Source organism: Tamandua tetradactyla, chromosome 14 (genome assembly GCF_023851605.1).
Source record: "Tamandua tetradactyla isolate mTamTet1 chromosome 14, mTamTet1.pri, whole genome shotgun sequence".
Classification (NCBI taxonomy): Eukaryota; Metazoa; Chordata; class Mammalia; order Pilosa; family Myrmecophagidae; genus Tamandua; species Tamandua tetradactyla.
The window spans coordinates 36244013-36265109 of record NC_135340.1 but is presented as its reverse complement, the minus strand read 5'-3'; the positions used below and the strand labels follow the sequence as shown (position 1 = coordinate 36265109).

Here is a 21097-nt window from a genome sequence, read left to right as displayed (position 1 = left end):
ACCTTAACTAAAAATAATATCTTCAAGAGGCCCAATTTACAATGGGTTCATTCTCACAGGAATGTGATGAGGATAAAGAATGTATTTTTTTCTAGGGTACTTAATTCAATCGACTACACAAAAACTAACCCCTGGGAAGTAGGCAATGAAGTCACATTTCCCTAATAGCTGAATAGACAAAGAGTCAGGGTCATCCACTACAGTGAATCATTGGTGATCCCTAAAGGTGAGCATTTCTGCCCTTGTACCCTGGCAGCTGGGCTTTGAAATCAGGGAAATAGCCCTGTTTCTCAGCTTAAAGAGCTCTTATGAAGAAGTCTTTGCACACCATAATGAACAGATTTAGTATAGATTCTTCTGTCTTTTGTATAGAAATGTAATACCTCCTTCTATGCCTTCCTAGGACACTGGTTAAGGACCACTAGCACTAAGTAACTTCTGCTGCTAAAACCCAGTCAACAGGTGACTTCAGTACCTGCTCCTTGCTTATTTGCAAACATGTGTTTGAACAAAGTAAATGACCAGAAACCACTTTGAGTGACAATATTTCACATTTGTAGCAACAATAAAAACTTATCCAAGTTAACTACAAAAGTCACTGTGGCCAGGCATTCTACTTCCTTATCATCAGAGCACTAGCCTCCGAGTTTTTTTCTTAGTCACACTCTAGAAGCTGCTATAAGGTCTGTTGGAACTGTGTGGCCATTTCAGTGATAAGGGGTTGGCATTGTTTACTTATACTTTTGAAAAAAAATCCATAAAGAGAAAAAGTAAAGCCTTCTGATCTAAAAGGGAGGGACTAAAACAAATAATAAGATTAGGTAACTCATTAGCATTGCTTCTTCTGAAGGCCTAGAAAGCTGCATACCAGTGCTATTGACCAGGTCGCTAAAGGCTCTGAACAAATAGAACAACCCTGCCCATCACTTGCTAGCCAGCTTTCCAGCAGTTGGAGATAAATGGATCTTCACTTACCTAACTACTCATCCATTTCTCATTGGACAGTTGTCCAAAGTGTGCAAATGATTTCTCCATGTTCAAACAGCTGGTTAAAGACAGAGCTAAAACTGAAAACAAGTCTCCTGGTTTCCAATCCAGTACTTGGCTACAGAAGCAGCTGCTCCCTTTGACATTTCTCAGGCTTGTTTTTGGGGGGTGCATGGTCTGGGAATTGAAGCCGGGTCTCCCGCATGAAAGGCGGGGATTCTAACCACTGAACTACCCATGTACCCTTTTTTCAGATTTTTGTTTGATTTTTGTCTACAGAAGCCCACTGTTAAAATTAAGTGTTGCCTCAGAGGCCTTTATCATGAACACATTAAAGGAGTGTGTTAGCAGACTGCAAGTCTTGGAAGACAGTGGCCTGCCTGAGTACAGACTCATGTCAAAAAAGCAATTGTATTTTTAAAAAATCAAGATGCCTGATCTCACATAGGATTTGAGTTCTACTTTTGAGTGGATAAGGCATTTGGGCAGTAACCTTTGGATATCAGAATAGTGAAGGAACATTTTAATGGCTTATAGGAATAATGGAACAAAGTGTGAGGATCGAGATAGTCCCGAGAAGACTGGCATATGTGACCACCATGTTGGATTAATCCAAGATGGGAATGGAGATAGTATAGTGGTTGAAACATGCACTCTGGAGTCCAACAGATCTAGGTTTAAATCCTGTTCTGCTGCTTATTCACTGTGTGACCTAGCTTGCAGAAGAAAATGACACTGGTGATCTCATAAACCCTGGATGGGGCCACAGACTGGTCCTGGAGTTTATGGTAAAATCAAATGATGCCATGGCAAAGACGCCAGAGAAGGTCCTCCATTCGAAAAGCTTCACCTGGTATAGGGTACTCATAATAGTCCTTGGCGTGTCTATGAACTCTGCAATCAAAGCCATGAAATTGCTGGGTAGTGCAGTAGAGTGGCAGAAAGTTAGGTCATAATGAGGGATTTATGGTACAGGTTTGTAGGATGCTTTGTTTCCATGGGGACAGCATTGTTAGGGGTAACATCAAAGGTATTCTTCAAAGATCTATATAAGAAACTATGGATAGGGTGTTTTTCCAAAATTAATGCAAGTGAAAGTAATTGATAATAGGTGCAAAAACTCCTTAAGTTTCTACAGTATACTTTTGGTTCTAAAATAGACTCTACCTACCATGTTTCTCTTTGCTTGATAGAGGCCAAACATAAGCTCTGCCAGGTGGTTCTGAATGCCTCAAAGGAACTATAACCTGCTAGGTATAAGCAAAGGACTAGACTGGACCTCTTCTGCAGGGATAAGTAGCCACTTATGATAGAAGAGAAGTCTCGCCCTGTACTGAGAAAAGAGGCATGAGCTTCAGCTCTCATTTTTGGATATTGGCACTCTGAGGTTTTGGCCTCCTACTGACTTGTGATGATTTCTGTTGACTCTAGATGAGAGAGTGAAAAACCACTCAATTCTCTGAAGAGCTCACCACTACCTTTGCCTACAGTGTCCACTTTTTTTTTTCCACTCACTTTTAAAACCAAATAATGAAAGCTAGAGATTTCTGCAATTAATTCCCCCCCCCCCCCATTCACATACTTTTAGACTCTCAGCTGTCAGCTCCATCTGGGATGGAGCCACATCCTCTTGGACTCTGTGATTTGACTTTCTGCCACCCTTTTGGATATGAGAGATAAGGCATAGGAGTGTGCTATCTCTGGAGCCAGGGAAAGAGAAATTTCTAGGTTAAGAGGCTAGAGATAGTTTTCAAACCAGTGCTTGCTGCCGAGAGATGGAGAATAAGGATGACCATAAGATCATTAGATTAAGTAAGAATTAAGTCATGATGACAATGTAGTCAGAGTGGTTTCAGTGGCACGGTAGAGATAAAGGCAAAATTGTGGCTATTTTGAACGCTTTTTATAGTAGAGAAACTTAGACAAAAATGATTCAATCACTTGAATTGATTATTTGAAATCTTCAAGATTATTTATTTAAGCCTGTCTTTGTGTACAAATTACAAAGAACATGTTCACAGAAGGTAAGCCTAAAGACCTAATTCTTCAAAACCTCATCCCCTCCTGCTTCCTTCTTTCTTTCTTCTTTAATCATCCTTCTCTTTGATATATCCTACTTATAATGATTGTCTTTTTTAAACATAGATATAGAAAAAACCTAGTAAAATAATGAAATCTAAAAAAATAAAAGCATGTCAAGTACTTCTGGGTCCAGAATGAAAAAAGGCAGCATAAGGGAAGCTTCATTATCTCTCCCTTAGGAACCTGTGCTATAAGCCTGAGAATCTTAATGAACAATGGAAAGGGAAATCTGCCTAAACAAAGGACTGCCCCTCTTTCCCTGAGCTGCCCAGGGGTTAGAAAAGGAAAAAACAGACAAAATATTTAAAGGCTTTGTGAAGGGATGAAATACACTATTATCAAGTGAAAGCCATTGTCTTCAGAAGGTTCTGGAGAAGGAGGTAGGCTGGCAACTACAGTAGAATTCTCTGAAGAACTTTCCCCTTTCCTATGGAAACACAGAGTACAACATAACCCAATCACTTCTCTCTGACTGGAATGTATTTCTCCTCTTACTGGTGAGTTCCTAGGCAGTCTTCAATATTCAGTTCAAACTATATCCACTTGATAATGCCTTCCATAAGAGAGGCCTTCCCTGGGCAGAGGGAAGTTCTTTCCTCCATCTTTTGTGCTCTGATAGGAATTTGCCCACACTTCTAAGTCTACTGCAAAACTTGCATTTGTTTAAAACTCTGTCTTGTCTACTAGTCAGGTATTCTATGATCTTTGTATCCTTAGTGCCTCATATAGTACCTGGTATACAGGAGGTAATTGATTACTGCATGAGGAAGAAAGGAAAAGAGAAAGAAGCAAAAGAAGGAAGGACGAGCAGGATGGAGGGTGGAAGAGAGGAGGCATCTGACTTCACCCTCCCTGGTGGAGAAAAACAGAAATGAATTCAAGAAAATTTAAAGGAAAAGGACTGAAAGAAGAGAAAACTTCACAGTGTCTTCTTTGCTTCCAACTCTTCTCTCTGCCTCCTCTCTTGGGATAACATGCCACAAATGTCCCATTTTCATTCCTGATTCCACAGTTCACTCCCAAGGGGAAGAAAATAAGCTGGACAGGCCTTTGACTTCTTCTACCTCAACTCATCAAACTATACATCATGATCTTTCCCATTGTAGGCTCCGCCCTCATTCACACCTACCCTCCTCATCTTCTCTACATACAGCACTCTTTCTTCTTTGCTGGATGGCTACCAGCATCTCATGCCCCTTTGCTAAACATAGGTCCACACAAGAACTCCTGCCTCAGACTGAAAGCTAAGAACTCTTAAGGGAAGCCTGTGGTGGCTAGGCTGGAGAAACACTAGATTAGGCCTGCAGAGTTACTTGGGAAAGAATATTGTCAAGAGGGTTGAGGCATCCCAGGATTTGGAAAGTAGAAAGGAGCAAGTGCTGGGAAAGGGCAGTTTATAGTGCTTCTCTCCAACACTTCTCAGACTCTTTCATGAATGACCTTTTCATGTTTTTCTCCTTGATCCATGGGTCAGAGTCATTTTTCTGACTGTCCTCTCATGGTCCCTTCCCCCTTGGTTACTGGAGCTTCTTGACAGGTTGCCAAGCTATACGTACTTTAGCCATCAGGAGTCGTGTCAGGGTCACTAAACCTGGGTGGAGTTGCTTCTGATTCTCCTACGCTTTACCCAGGTGTTCATCTACCTCCCTTTCCCCCAGGAGTTCTGGAACCACCGGTGGGGATCATATGTACAAAAGCATTTTGTGAGCTGTTAAAACACTGTGCAAGAATTAAAAACTATCATGAAGGAAGCCTTCTCTTTCTCCCTCCTCTCATTTTGATTCCTCCTCCCCTCTTCCCCCCACATACTGCTGCGCCTCCTTCACCCAGGAGGCTTGGTCTGGTGCAGGGTGGGGACTAAAGTTATGTGCTGTACAGTGGGCAGTGTCAGGATGCAGGCAGGCATCTCAGCACGAGGCCTCGGCAGAGTTCCCAGGCAAAGCCATCGGCCCAGGCCAGGACAGTAGGCATGGATAAGATGGGAGATGGCATAAGTATGGTGGCTGTAACCCCCCAACACCAATAACTCCCCCTGTAGCACAGCAGCTGCAGCCCCCACATGGGGGGAAGGCAGGGGTGCCAGACAGGTCCAGCTATCAGTCCTTGGTTCATAAGTTTCAAAGCTCAGCAGGTCTCCAGTCTCACCTAACCCACCTGCTACATACAACTTCCCACCCAGAGCAGCCATGATGTGGCCAGCCCGTGGTACCCCCATAGGGCTCAGAAGTGTCCCTGGCTTCTCAAGTTTGGGGTCATAGTGCAGTAGTGAGGCCAGGTATTGGCCGGTTCCACTGCAACCACCGCTCACATACAATCGACCTTCCAGAACAGCAGCTGCATGGGCGAAGCGTGGGGCTGGAAGCACAGGTGCTGGCCTAATGGAGAACAGGACACCAAGTCAGGAAACTTATTATCTTTAACTCTCCTTCTTTTCAAAGTCCCCAAGTCTCCCCAATGCCTCAGAAACACCCCCTTCCCTGCTCACCTCCAGACATTGAACTTGGGGTTATAGGTCTCCACAGAGTTGAGGGCAACACCATTGTCTTGCCCACCCAGAGCATAAAGTTGTCCATCCAATGCCACCAAGGGAAAAAAGCTCCGAGCCTGGCACAAAGGTGCCATCTCCTCCCAGTCCTCTTGACGGGGGTCCCACCTGGACAAAGTGGAACCAGAGGTTGGAAGAGTGATTCTAGGAGTCTGTGGTTGGCTGAGTCAGCAGTTCCCTTCACCTGCCCGCCTAAGGGTCTTTCATACCCTTCCCACTCTCAGGGGCGCATACCTGAGAGTTGAAGCCAGGGTGTTGGTGTGGCTGTAGAAATCCTGTCCCCCACATACGTAGAGTTCACGCCCTGCCAGGCTCGCAGCCCCATGCCGGAAACGCCCCGGGGCAGGCAGGGTAGGCAGCCGCCCCCACTCCACGGTTCTCACCAGTCCCATGCCACAGCAGAAGGCTCGAGCCCACCACACTCCTCTAGAGGGCTGTCCTGTGGCCATGTCCGATGTGATCCCATCCCCACCAATCACCACCAGTGCCTCGTCAGGCTCCCTTCGCCTCTCGGGACCTGGAACCTCACTCTCCACCATCATTTGGTGCAGCAGCTGTGGGGACAGGGGTGGGGGTAGCCCAGCCGCCCTCACCCTCTTCAGCTCCCTGGTGGACATGCGGCCAAAGCGGACACATCGCAGCAGGGCCTTGGCCTCTGACACTTGGGTCTCAGGGTTGGCAGCTAGCCAACACCTTGCAGCCACAAAGGCCTCAAACTCCTCCTGCAGGTGCAGCTCATTGCTCTCCAGGAGCTCAGCCAGGCAGGAAGCTGGTAAAGAGGGGAAAGTGGGGCATAAAGCCACAGCGGGCAGGTGGGTAAGGAGGTAGTGACGGGCTTTACTCCAAAGCCTCTCCAACCCAGGGGCTTCAGCCATGGGGAACAGGGCCAGGCAACGGGCAGGGCTGAGGCCCTGTGCCAAGCCTTTCTGGCACAGAGCCAGGCAGGAAGAACTCTGGTACTGCAGGGCAGCCTGGGCAGCTCTCAGCAGTCCTGGCCACCTTGCCCGCACAGCTCCGGAGTAGGCAAAGGAGACGAGGAGCCGCAGGTCCTGGGCAGAGATGGTGTGCAGAGACACCTCCGTGCCCTGGGATTCCCTCATTCCACTCAGGAGCATGGCCCCAAAGAACTCGCTGCCACAGGCCAGGGCTGCTCGATGCACTGCAGAAGGTGAGAAGAAGAAGAAGGGAACCCGAGTTTTTCAAGACTGCCCGGCACTGTTCCAACTTCACAACCCCAACTTTGGGGCCAACCAACCGAAGCTACAAACCAAACCATAGTGCACATTGAAATAACAATGAAGTTCTTATTAAAATGCAGATTTTCAGGTGCTCATCCCTAGAGATTCTGATTCAGTAGGTTGGGGATGAAGATTCTAGGAATTTGTATTTTAACATTTCAAACAGCCTGGGCGATTCTCATGTTACTGACCTGAAGACACTTTGAGAAGCATTGCTTTAGCTTCTTTGATCTGGGTTAGTTAGAAAAAGAGTCTTGGTAGATCAAGTTGAAAAGATACTATGGACAGCATTTGCTAAGAGGGGACAGAAATTAAATAGAAAAGATGAATGTACAACTTATATAGGTCTTTCTATATCATCCATGGAATAAGATTCTTTACAATTGTAAGAGCCATGGCCATCAGCCATTCTATTAGTCAGATTTTGCTGAGAATGTGACATTACACTCAGAAATGGCTGCAACCCAACCTCATCTGATAGCCATCTCCGGTTGTCCAAGATTTAGCACTTAAGACTTCTCATGCGTCCTAGCTTTTCTCTGTGTATTACCCACCCCCTGTTCTCTCCCCACCTCTCCCTCGCCACCACCCCCCACCCCACCCTGGCTTAGGTATGGTTTGTGGAGTCATGAGATTAGAAACTTCAAAGGAACTTTCAAAATCATCAAATTCAAATTATTCTTTTTAAGATAAAACAGTCCTATAGGAAGAAAGTGGTTTGTTTTTAATTCCATGCAGCAACTACCTGGGCATATAGATCATCACCATTCACTTTACTGATGTCAGGCTACAATGAGCATGCTTCTGTACCAGCAACCTCGCTATCTGCGAGGCCCTCATGTCCCCAAAACCGTCCTAGCAACAAATGCTGTTAAACATCTTGACCTTATTAGCCTTGTACTATAACTCAATTTGCAGTACTCAGCATCAGCTATGGAGTATTCTGGCCAAAATATTTAACCTAAATGTAATCAAGCCTTTAGATCTAACTTTGAATTTATAGGTAATTGAGAAGCTAAAGGAACAAATTAAGCAAAACTGTGAGGGGGAAAAAACATACAAATCTAGAAAATGGGATATTTGATAGAAGAACTAATCTTGATTTTTTAATAAGTCAAGTCATAAAAAGGGGAGAGAGGACCGAACTAGTCTAAAAGATACTTCAGAGATATTCAATTCAGTACATCATAATCCTTGATTATTGAACAAATTAACTCTAAGACTTTTTTTTTTGATTGCTGGAAAAATACAAATATGGGCCAGGTAACATTAAGGAATCACTAGTTTTGGTGGGCATGATAAAGGTATAGAAGTTTTGTGGGAAAATATTCTCTTTTAAAGAGATACATATCCAAGTAGTTAGGAGTCAAATGCCATTAATTAACTTTTAATTTCTGCAAAATGAAAAAAAAAGAATAAGATAAAAAGATGTAACAAATATAATAAAATGTTACTTGTTAAATCTGGATGATGAGTGTTTAGGTGTTTTAATACTCTCTTTAATATCCATATGTGCCATGTGCTTGAAATGCTTCACAATAAAAAATGGGGGGGAAATGCTTAGGCAGGACACATGTGAGGCTTATGAGCTCCATTCTGCATTGACCAATGTAGCCTGTTTGCCTTCTCAAAGGGTAGATTATGTTGATATGGCTTTCCATTGTCTTCTTAAGCAGTAGATAGAGGTTAGGTGCTTTCCAAGGGGTAAATATTAGTGACAATTTTCAAGTACATAGGACCTGAGAAAATCTGTATCCCTAGAAGCAGGCTAAACCATTTCAGCTTCCATGTCACCAGCCCACCTAGACTCTGCAAGGTCAGAGTCAACTATGGAAGGTCTCACAATCACTTGTACCCACCTCTTATTCATCATTATCCTTTAAAATTTTACATGACAAGTTCCCACCACTAAGTTAGAATATTTCTTAGGGAAATGCAAACAGTGAATATGTTCAAGTTCTAAACCTCAATGAAAATTTTATAATTTTTAATTCCCCCCATCTAATGCTATCAGAACTGATAACAAACACTTTACATGATGGTTAAGTTTATGTGTCATCTTGGTTGGGTTATGGTATCCAGTTGTGTGGTCAAAAGCAAGCACTGACCTGATTTTATTGTGTGGATATTTTGTAGATTTAAATTATTAGTCACTTGATTGCATCTATGGCTGATTAAACTACAATCTATAAAGGAGATTGCCTTCAGCAATAAGAGTCTCATCCAATATCCTGAATGCCTCAAAAGGAAAACTGGTAATTTCAGTGGTCAGAAACAAGAATTTCTCCCTCTACTCCAGTCAATCAGCTTCTCCTGGGAAATTCGTCAGAACCTTCATTGGAGTTCCCAACTAGCAACCCACCTTATGACATCTGGACTTGGTGAGCCCATGGCCCTATAATAGAATTCATAATATTTACATACGTATATATCCTGTCAGTTCATTTCTCTGAAGGACTCCAACGAATACACTGAAAGTGTTCTTGAGAAATTCTTAGGATGAGATTTCTGAGTTGGTTCTGGGGTTTTGGAATTGATTCTCTAATCCGTTTAGATCAAAAGCCACTAATGACTCTATGTCTAATGACCAAGATGGCACTGATAGACCATGGTCTGAAATTGCAGTAGAGAAATGTAAAAGATCACTATTGGATACTCAAATGCTTATAAAAGGAAGTCTCTGGGTGACAATGTTTTTGATACCGTAACAGAGTTATGTGAATTAAAAACTATAATGATGTTGGTTGGTTGTTCCTAAATATGCTGGATATAGGTGTTAAAGACAGGGATGAACTCAAGGCTTCAAATTCCCAGCTCAAGCACCACATGAAGGACATGAAAGTTTCTATGCGTGCCCTGAAAGAAACTCTTATTTCTTGTAGTTGTAGACTTGAGATTTCAGAGTCCCATTTTGTGAGTGTCTGAACTATAACATAAACTGAATTTCCAACTTTGCAGGGTGTTTGCTGTTAAAGGCATTTGCTGAGGGCATTGATTGGGAAAGAATGGGATCCTGAAAATTGGAATGGGGACATATGGGCTGATACTGATGATGGTGGGACATTGAAATTCTTGATCCTGGTGAGTCATCTTTGCCAAATAAAATAAACCTGTATCAGTATCCTATTTCCTGACAGTCTTAAAATCATTTTGAGTCCCAGTCATTCTTCTGATGAGTTGCTATGTGACTTTGACCATGTTTTGAAGTGACCATGTTTATCAGTAAAGTGTAAAAGCTGAACAAGATCATTGCTAAACTAACCCTTGTAACTTTAAACTTTTATGTGTCCCTATTCCAACCCCATTTTCCAGGTCCTAGTTGTCTTTGATATGGCTGCATAGGAGGCAATATATGGCCTAGAGGAAGCAGACTGGTTTGGTGGACGAGGACTTGTATCCTGCTTCTTACCAGTTAACATTATTAATTTTAATGTTTCTTACCTGCACCAAGGGAAAAATGGTATCGATTTCACTAGTTTTCAGTGAGAATTCAAAGCAATGGCATGTGTAAAAATTCCTGGTATCTGGCACCTCATTAAATGTTAGTAGAACCTGAATAACACTCAACATCCTCATCCCTACTTAGCTTTTCTGGTGATGAGCACAGTTAACTTCAAAGTGCCACCGCTTAGTAGCTTAAGATTCTGGCAAAACAGTACCAGACCTTGCTCAGTAGCTCCCAGACCCATACGTCTGCCATTGGTATCCAGCACACTTAGATGAAAGGACACAGCATAAGTTTTTCTATCATGCTTATCTGCCTTTTCCTGTGTCCTGAACAGAAGATGCCAAGAAGGCATCTTTCTGCTTGTTCTACTGCCATGGATTATACCCTTGGCTTCAGCCAGCTGGCTGGAAAGTCCTTGTCACTGGGCATAGGAGAGGCCAGAGAATGAAGGGTGAGCTTAAATCTGTCACTACTCCTAGGAAAACAACTTAGCTGCGCATGCCCAGCACTGAGTGGGTCAGGAAAGACACCTAAGGCCATGCAGGGAAATTCTGACTACAGCAGGATTCAAAACAGCTAAGGCAGGGATCAAACTACCTGCTACTTGCACACACCATTCATATAACACTGCACCTGCAGCAATATAACGCCCCACAGGTCCTCACCCCTCAGCCGGCAGCCTCCCGCCTCTAGCTCTAGGTCACACCCGACGCCCTCTCTGTGCAGAAGCTCGATGCTGCGCAGATTCTCCCTTAGCTCCTCCATCTGACTGGGCTTCTTTTCATCTTCTCGGGCACCTCCAGCCTCTCCGCATCTCGACTGCGTCGCGGCTTTCACCCGGGGCGCTCCCAGGGCCTCTGCCGTGGCCAGGACATCCCCCGGAGGGGCGGGGCCAAGCACCCCCTCATAGGCAAAGGTCAGGACGGCCTCCCAGCCCCCAGGGTCCACGTCGAGGCTGAGGGGCGACCGCGGACCTCCGCCTTCCAACAGCCTGTCTCGGAACAGGCTGCTGACTGCGGCCAAGACCACCCGGTGCACCCCGTACACTCGCCCCCCAACCGACACCTCTTCATCCAGCAACAACCTCTGCTCGCGCAGCCGCTGTGCCTCGGTGAAGAACTGGCTCGGGTGCTCCTCGCTGAGCAACGCCTCAGGCGCCACCGCGTCCTCATCGTCGTCCTCCTCTTCCTCCTCCTCTTCTTCCTCTAGGTATGCTAAGGCTGGAGAGCAAAAGTTCCTCAGAGCCAGGGCCCTGGGTCCAGGCTCCTCCAGCGGGAAAGGGGGCAAGCCGGGATCCTCGTCCGGGGAAGGAGGCCAGGAAGAGGCTATTGGGGCTGGCAAAGGGAGGCCGAGGTGGTCCTTCTGGACGGGAAGAGAGATGCGCCCGGAGTCAGAGGGACGATGCGCGGTGCTGGCGACGCTCATGGCCCGGCTCGCTGGATTGCAACAGATAAACAGAGACAAGAGAGGAGGGAGTCAAAGCCAGAGCCTAAGAGGCCAGAGGAACCCCTGCCCCCAGGCCCGCGGAATGCCAGTCCCTTCAGCTGCCCCACCCCTCACCGTCCTGAAGCGACGGCCCGGGTTCCAGCAGCCGGGCTAGACCGATGCAGTTATGGGTCCACCAGGTGCAGCAAAGCTTACAAGAAACGTACGTGTAGATCCAGTGCTAGGGACCGTCCTCGGCCGGTCCTGCCACCATCTCTCCAGTCACCCTCCCGAGGGACCAGCGTTCCCCTCACCCTCTCACTCTTTTCGCCCCAGCATGGCAAAGGGAGCGCTCCCGGCGTCCGCGACGGCGGCCCTACCTGGCTAATTATAGCCGGCGCTGGCGGGCTCGGTGCTGGGCACCCGATGCCCGAATTCGGACACCCAATCCCCTGGGCCCCGACCCGGGATGACCCCCTTTCCACCTATAGGTCACGCCAGAGTGCTGAGCGAGTCAAATTCGTTAGCCAAGGAGCATGCGGGGATCGGGTGGAGTGACCCAGGTCAGAAGGCCTGCATTCACCCCTGCGAGGACAGTGAAGCGTGTATTTTGAATCAGTTCTAGGCTTTGACTGTTAACTTTTCTGACCACAATAAAATCGGGACCCTGTAGCGAACATAGACAAATTATCTCCATAGACTGCGGAGCAATCAAGGCTGGGTGGGGGAGGCGAAGGGGCAGAGGTCAGGGCTACGGACCCTAGGTCACCCACCTTCGGCTCGGGTCTTCCTCTCTGGCGGGTGCTGGGGTCGGTGGGAGGATCCTGCAGCACAGCCCTGTGTCTTCAGAAGAGTCTGAGGAAGTCTAACCTTTGCCTTGGGTGCAGGAATGAGGACCCCATGGAATGTGGGGTCGATCTCTGCTGCTGCGAGACCCGAGTCTTGGATTGGATGAACTGGGGGTAGGGAGTGCAAGTATTCTGACTGTTTGGGGTGGGACGCCACAGCCGCGTCCTTGGCTGGGGATAACATCTCTTCCCCATCCTGAGTCCAAGCCCGCGGCGGAAGCCCCTAAAGCTGGGCAATCGCTCCGTGACGAAATTCCGAGTGTCTTCTCAGGGAAGGGGACAGCGACGCCCCTCCCCTCCCCTCTTCCGCGGAAGGGAGTAAGACAGGTCATGGGCTGCTGAAAGCAGACTCTCTGGTTTATAAAAAGGCTGATTCCGTTTGGGTAGATTGGCCAGACAAGCAGACTTACGGGGAATGTAGGAAAGACTGCCCCAAACGACTCAGGTTAGAAGGGTGGAACTCGCGTGGGGGAGGGCGGGGAAAGTGGGTGTCCAGCACTCCTCGGGCTTTCAGAGCATTTCCTGCTAACCTGAGTACCCCGACGGATCCGAGGTCGCGTTTGGCTGGAGAGAGCTACCTGAGAGAACTCAACCCTCTGCCCGCACTCTCCAAAGTGGCTCCACCAAGAGAGGAAGACGGTGGCTGCGCCGACAAGACCAGGAAATAAGTTATTCAGTTCTCACAGCCACAAGTTGTCCCCGCCCAAGGTAAAGGGGCTTGTGACCAGACTCTGCATTCCTTCTCCCAGCCCAGACGGTTAAGACGCCTCTTATGGCCTCTCCGCAGCGCGACAAAGAGGCCGAAACCTTGAGCCCCTAACAGGAAGAGGAGAGCCACCATTCCACGGAGAGGTATCCTAGGCTGGCTCCTGCCCTCCCCCCGACATCTGTCTCCAAAGACAAGAACACTCACTATGAGTGTTCTATGAGTTCTATGCCAACTCCATGGTCTCCAGACGGCTCTCCCAGAACTGCCCATCTTTGGAAATTCTGCAAGGCTCTGCCACGGTGAGATCCACGCCCCACAGCTAATGCAGACTAAAACCCAATGTTCTGGGCCACTAGTCACCTTCCATTAATGCTCTGGGACTGCCCTCCCCCACTGGATCTCCGGGACTATCAGCTGTCTTCCTGGCTACGGATGTACTGGCTGGGAAGGGGAGTCTTAGAATCTTAGCCTGTCAGTGCTGTCTCAACTAAGATAAAACTTAGCTTCAGTCTCTGCAGAGGTGCAGCTACAGGGCAGCACCCCTGGGGAAAAGACAATCCCTGGAATTCCAAAGCTATGCCGGGCCAGGTCCCAGTGCCCCTTGGCTAGGTCATGAATGTCATGGTCACACATTGGAGCTCAGGGTTCCCCAAAATTGGGGATCCGAGATGGTGAGAGAAAACTTGAGGACAGAAGAGTTCTCAGATGGTATATCCGAGGAGAGAGGAGGAGATTGGGGGGTGGGGGAGGACTCTACTCAGACTGCTGCACCTCCCTCAGCCCTGCTCCCTAGATCCGCTGCATGCTCAACATGTGGGGCAGCATCCACTACCTGCTGGCTGCCTTGGATCACTGCTCAGGCAGGCATAGGTGTGCTCTGGGTTCTCTTGTGCAGTGGTGTGGGGGAACTGAACACAGCCTGAACGAATTAAAGGAATCCACCACTTCCATCCCTGTGCCAGAGCTCACATGGCTCATCATCCTGCTCTTGGCCTCAGTCGCCACCATCATTGACCTATTTCTGCCATTTCCACCAATGGCAAAGTCAGTGATGAGTCTGTTGGTCTGCTTTATATTCCAGGGCTCCCAATCCTGTCAGGAATTGCTGAGACTACATACCAACTCCTATTTTCTCTCCTCTAAGGTGGTTTGTACTGCCTCATCTCACGCAGCCTGGATTTGGAAATTAGTGATCCCATCAGGACCATTTTCACCTTGACCAGCACCCTTGACAAGATTGTGCTTACGGTAGGCTTTGCCAAGGCTCCCTCTGACCTGCTCCAGGTAATGTTCTTCCCCTCTCTCAGTGCACTCCTCTCTCAAATCTGCTTGCTCTCCTAACCACCCAACCAGACCCTGCATCTTCTGTTACTCCAGCCTGGGAAAATCATTTTAAAAATCATTTTAAAAATCAGATGGAGGCATAAAAAGTTAATAAATACTGATTCTGTGACCGCTTACCTTTGTGTTCCATTCTTCTGGAAGCATGGATTGCAGCTGGAAAACATGGACCCCAAAACTGAGTGGCCAGTAGTGGGCTTGGTGACGGTGATCATCCTTCTGGGCATGACTCTGGCAGGCATATAGTAGGAGTTTAAGACAAGTGGCAAGGAATCCAGGGATGTGTGAGGAGGCCATGGATATGGTGGTGAGAACTGGACAGAGGTGAGAGGATCCAAAAGTGGATGTGGGATGGAGAGTATGTGTTTGTGTGTGTGTGTGTGTGTGTGTGTGTAAAACCAGCTGTTGCCTGAGAAGGCCAGGTTAAATAAAGGGAAAGGAGCAAGTTGAGATTCTGGAGCAAAGAGCTAAGGGGATCCTGTGGAGGAGAGCTGAAATTGAAGGGCTTTCCTGAGACCTCACCAACAGCCCTTCAATGGGAAATAAGGAGGACTTATTCTGATGAGCACGAAATAAAACCATGGTGAGCATTAGCTAAAACCATAGTGAGTACTAGATGAAACCAAATGAGAAATGCTGTTTCTTGCCCCCAGATATTTCCAATCTTGAGATGTACTTCTCTAGCAGAGGAAGCAATGCTTTGCAGTTTGAGGCAAGAAGAAAAAGGACATCCATTTGACTAGAACGTTTATGGGAAAAGGCTGGTGGGAAAGGGAACCAGAGGGTTAGGGAAGAGAGTTAGGTTGGGACAAGGAGAGTGAGGAGATGGAGTAGCAGCGAGACAGTGTGAAGTTAGTTGAGAAATGAATAAAAGGGAATGAATGGGGGATGCAAGGGCAATTCAGTGATAGAATTCTCACCTGCCATGCAGGGTCCTGGGGTTTGATTCCTGGTCCATGGACTTCCCCCAAATACAAACAAACAAAAATTCACGAAATGGTGCTGCAATAACGAGATACTCACATGGAAAACTAATGAAATGTGACCCCACCAGACAGCATTAAAAAAAGGGGACGGGGAATGAATGTCTCAAAATGTCACCTTCTCTTGGAGCAGTGGAGCTCATTAAGGCAAATTTCCTCAGAAAAGACCCAAAACTTCTGATTGTTTATATTGTTTGCAAGCTGACCAGCAGACCGCTCACAGTCCTATAAATCTGTCTAGTTTACAAAAGTCTCTTATTTTTCCCAGCCTAACCCAACTCACTGACATTGAATTGAGTAAGAGGGTAATGATCCTGGTTGAGTGAGGGGAAGCCAGGACGTGCTCCTTAAAACTCCATTTTTTCCCCTCTGTTTGTTCGGTTAGGTTGCATTTTCTTGGACAATATGGTCCCACAGTGTCGTAGTTCAGAGGGCAATTTCTTTGGTATGTTCTCTATCTTCTTCCCTTTGGTCACTGGGGTCCTCCCTGCAGCCAATATCTCTGGGGAACCTCAAGGTAAGAAGGATGTCTAGCCAGTGAAAGCCAGTACACTCTTGTCTTCTCTTCCCTCCGGCCTTCATGGTCAAACTTTTTCCCCAGGACCCCTGCTACAGCTATTCCTGAGGGGATCCTCCTTGCCATCATGTGGACCACACTTTCTTACCTAGGCATCTGCCACCATTGGCAAGGCCTTCTACTCCCACCTTCTTGTGCAAAATGACCTGGAGCCCTGATTTCTGCACACACTAAGGAAGAGTATAGGTGATGAAATAAGCAAGAGGCATTTGTCAATCACATTAAAAGTATTTATTTGCAGATAGCTCCCACTTCCTTCATCATTTTTTTCCATCCCTCATATCTGTTAATGTCCTTTGATTATCAGATTTGGCCCTCCCCCCAACTCCTACACCCACATACATGTACACTTCCTCTTTGGCATAGATGGTACCTAGATAGTCCTACTGCTTTGGAGTAGGGATCTCTCCCCATGACAGAGTGTGTATCTTCAATCTCATTCCTAGGCTCCTGCATGATCTGACATGTTTCAGGTAATACAGCTGATGTGGATGTACAGAATGGAAGCTAGCTGGGCCCAGAGTGCCTGTATGGTTGGGAATTCAGCAGTTGTTGACAGCAAGGGTCCTGCTTCTATGGGCTCTCTAATCACAATCAAGTCTGTGAACCAGGGGAAAATTAGAAAGAGAAACCCTACTTAGTCCAGTGCCAGCATGGAGTAGACACTCAACTATCTTTCGAGTATCACTGATAGATACCTTTGAAGATGGGATATATATATTTGGAATACCAGTGGGATTTTATTGGGATAAATCAGAAAAAAAATCAGTATTTTACAGACCATCATTTCTAAATTTTATAAATTTAGCAGAAATTCTGATCCATATATATATATACATACACTATAACACTTCCGTTCTAGTTTGCTAGCTGCCAGAATGCAACACACCAGAGACAGATAGGCCTTTAATAAAACGGGATTTATTTTGTTAGTTCTTCAGAGGAAAGGCAGCTAACTTTCCAATGAGGTTCTTTCTTACGTGGGAAGGCACAGGGCGATCTCTGCTGGCCTTCTCTCCAGTCCTCTGGGTTCCAACAACTTTCCCCGGGGTGATTCCTTTCTGCATCTCCAAAGGCCTGGGCTGAGCTGCCAGTGCTAAGATGAGGTATGCTGAGCTGCTTGGGCTGTGCTACATTGAGCTCTCTCATTTAAGCACCAGCCAATTGACTCAAACATCATTCATTGCAGCAGGCATGCCTCTTAGCCGACTGCAGATGTAATGAGCAACAGATGAGGTTCATGTACCATTGGCTCATGCCCACAGCAACAGAACTAGGGACGTTCACCTGGCCAAGTTGACAACTGAATCTAACTACCACAACATCCCAACAAAAACAGAATCCCACTGAATATTTGCCAATTCATAGAAAGACAATTTTCCACTTCCCTAAACATTTTCAAAATTTTGAGTTCCCACTGTTCACTTCTCAGTGGAACTAATCCCTTGTTAGTTGGGCCCCAATAGCTAGGGGCATTGACAACTTCTGGGAAAGCTAGGTGAAAACATGGGTGGAATGCAGTAATTCAGGCTTTGATTTCTGCCTTACTGTTCCCTTTTCTCAGACCAGAATCATGGTGTCTGCCTTCAATCCCCTGACGTCTGCTAGAATCTTCAGTGCCAATCTGTCCTCTGCCCTCTTCCCTCTTCTACTTTGTTTCAGCCCTCAAAGTCTTTCAGGTTAGTTGGTGTCTTAGGAAGAAGCTTGAGGGAGAAAGGAGAGAAGATAAGTAGACAGGGTCATCCCATGAGTATAATTTCTTGAAGGGAGAGGGGCAAAAGAGGGCTCAGTTCTCAGCAACCAGAAGTTAGATGGTGACTAGGGAGATGAAGATGACTGTGGCTGGCTGGTACATGAAACTTGGTTAGTGAGTGAGTGGGTAAGAGAGTAAGATACAGCAGGAAGGTACTGGAGATTTGCCAATTAACAGAAAGACAATTTTCCACATCCCCAGACATTTTCAAAATTTTGAGTTCCCACTGTTCACGTCTCAGTGCAACTAGTCCCTTGTGGCTAGGGGTCACAAGAAGCCCAGAATTGCAAACAGAAAATTTCCATTTCCTCTTCTTCCAGACAAGTGATGCCCCATCTCTAATCATTCTGCACCACTCATCCCTATGCATAGATGTGAACTGGGGCTGTTTGATCCAGGTGGGCACTCACCATGTGGCACTGTCCTACTCAGTGAGCTTGACGAAAATACGAGACCACATCAAGGACTTCCAATGAGGGAGTCTCTAGACCAGAGGTTGTAAACTGGCGAAATATGGATCAGATCTTCCCTGCAAATAAATTTTTACGGTGTTCACACTGTAAAGCACTCACAATTTTTTAAAATTAAGTGCCAGCATTTAAAATCCAGGCATTTGGTAATCCTGGGGCTGATTCCCTTGGGACACACTTAGCTGGAGCCAGTTGGCTGCCAATCCCATGGGACAGGGCACATGCTCTCGACTTTGCCTGTTTCTAACCGGGCCACTTTATTCTTTGATATTACATGACTGGCTCCTGAAGGTTTTCGAGTTCTCACTCTGTTGCCTGGACAGAGAAAGAAACCAGCTTTCTAAAATCTAGGAGGGGTAGAGAAAGAAAAGGAAAATGTGCTGATTTGAAACTGTATGTACCCCAGAAAATAGATGTTCTTTTTCCTAATCCAATCTTGTAGAGGCAGATCTATTGTTTAGAGTGAGCTCTTTTGATTAGGATCGAAGACCTAAACATTAGCTCTAAGACCATAAAATTTTTAGAAGAAAATGCAGGGAAATAACTTATCAATCTTATAATAGGAGGCAGTTTCCTAGACCTTACACCCAAAGCAGAAGCATTGAAGAAATAAATAAATAAATGGGAACTCCTCAAAATTAAACACTTTTGTGCATCAAAGATCTTCGTCAAGAAGGTAAAAAGACAGCCTACACAATGGGAGACAATATTTGGAAATGATATATCAGATAAAGGTCTAGTATCCAGAATATATAAAGAGATTGTTCAACTCAACAATAAAAAGACAGACAACTCAATTACAAAATGGGCAAAAGACATGAACAGACACTTGTCAGAAGAGGAAATACAAATGGCCAAAAGGCACATGAAAAGATACTCAACTTTCCTAGCTATTAGGGAAATGCAAATCAAAACCACAATGAAATATGATCTCACACCCACTAGAATGGCCATTATCAATAAAACAGAAAATGACAAGTGCTAGAGAGGATGTAGACAAAGAGGTACACTTATCCACTGTTGGTAGGAATGTAAAATGGTACAACAGCAGCGGAAGGCAGTTTGGGGGTTCCTCAAAAAGCTAAATATAGAATTGCCATACGACCCGGCAATACCATTGCTAGGTATCTACTCAGAGGACATAAGGGAAGAACACAAATGGACATTTGCACACCAATGTTTGTAGCAGCATTATTTACAATTGCCAAGGATGTAAACAGCCAAAATGTCCATCAACAGAAGAGTGACTAAGCAAGCTGTGGTATATACATATGATGGAGTATTATGCAGCTGTAAGACAGAATGAAGTCATGAAGCATGTAACAACATGGATGGACCTTAAGGACATTATGCTAAGTGAGATTAGCCAGAAACAAAAGGACAAATACTGTATGGTCTCACTGATATGAACTGACATTAGCAAATGAACTTGGAGAATTTCAGTTGGTAACAGAGACCATCAGGAGTTACAAATACAGTAGATATTGGGTAACTGGAGCCGAAGGGATACAGATTGTGAAACAGGACTGATTGTAAAAATTCAGAAATGGATAGCACAATACTTCTTAACAGTAATACAACAATGTTAGAACACTGAATGAGGCTCATGTAGAATGATAGAGGGAGGAGGGCTGCAGGCACAAATGAAATCAGAAAGATAGAGAATAAAAACTGAGATGGTATAATCTAGGAATGTGTAGAGTGTATAATGATAGTGACTAAATGTGCAAACTTAAAAATGTTTCTGTATGAGGAAGACAAAGGAATGTCAATAATGCAGGGTGTTGAAAATAGATGGTAATTAATATTTTAAAACTTTAACGTATGTGTGAGACAAGCAAAAAATGTTTATTTGGTACAAAATTTGTATTTTGACTAGGCATTTCCTAATATAACTTATGCAGACAACTTAATCAAACACTATAGTACTTGGAATCTTGCGAAGGACCTGAGATTTTGTAGGTTTGTTCAGAGTGATGGCCAGATAAATTCCAGTGCGATTTGAACAAAGGGAAATATTTGCAGAGTCCCCTAAGAGGACTGGTGAGAAAGGGGGGAAATTCAACTTCCCCAAGTGGAGAATTCTTGATATTCTCACAGGCAGTGGGGACAACCAAAGCAATAAGCCGAGCCTCCAATCTTGGGGTTTGTTCATATGAAATTTAATCCCAGAAAGAATAGGTTAAGCCTACTTAAAATTAGGTCTAAGAGTCACCCCCAAGAGAATCTCTTTTGTTGCTCAGATGTGGCCTCTGCCTCTCCAGCCAACACAAGCAAACTCACTGCCCTCCGTCTACATAGGACATGACTCCCAGGGGTTTGGACCTTCCTGGCAATGTGGGACAGAAATCCTAGAAAAAGCTGAAACTCAGCATCAAGGGACTGAGAAAACCTTCCGGACCAAAAGGGGGAAGAGTGAAGAGACAAAATAAAGTGTCAATGGCTAAGAGATCCCAAACAGAGTCGAGAGGTTATTCTGGAGGTTATTCTTACACATTAAATAGATATCACCTTGTTAGTCAAGATGTAATGGAGAGGCTGGAGGGAAGTGCCTGAAATTGTAGAGCTGTGTTCCAGTAGCCATGTTTCTTGAAGATGATTGTATAATGATACAGCTTTCACAATGTGACTGTGTGATTGTGAAAACCTTGTGTCTGATGCTCCTTTTATCTACCTTATCAACAGAAGAGT

At 45.7% G+C, this 21097-nt stretch overlaps 1 protein-coding gene and 1 long non-coding RNA gene across 4 annotated transcripts; one reads left to right on the top strand and one right to left on the bottom strand.

Moving 5' to 3' along the window:
• The first annotated feature begins 3322 nt into the window (after window positions 1-3322).
• Window positions 3323-9968, top strand: LOC143655832 (uncharacterized). Its single transcript, XR_013162278.1, has 3 exons — window positions 3323-3566; window positions 8989-9233; window positions 9811-9968. It is a non-coding gene; the product is annotated as an uncharacterized LOC143655832 (long non-coding RNA).
• Window positions 4840-12088, bottom strand: KLHL33 (kelch like family member 33). Of its 3 annotated transcripts, none has more exons than XM_077127329.1 (5): window positions 11942-12088; window positions 10966-11736; window positions 5849-6773; window positions 5555-5722; window positions 4840-5444 (listed from the first exon to the last, which is right to left on the bottom strand). In XM_077127329.1, exons 2-5 carry the CDS (start codon window positions 11723-11725, stop codon window positions 4892-4894), a joined length of 2406 nt encoding a protein of 801 aa, XP_076983444.1. In that variant the 5' UTR covers window positions 11726-11736; window positions 11942-12088; the 3' UTR covers window positions 4840-4891. The 3 variants fall into 3 exon arrangements, with proteins under 3 accessions (XP_076983444.1, XP_076983445.1, XP_076983446.1); XM_077127330.1 differs by having other exon boundaries at window positions 11953-12088; XM_077127331.1 differs by lacking the exons at window positions 10966-11736; window positions 11942-12088 and adding an exon at window positions 7044-7188.
• Window positions 12089-21097: the final 9009 nt, after the last annotated feature.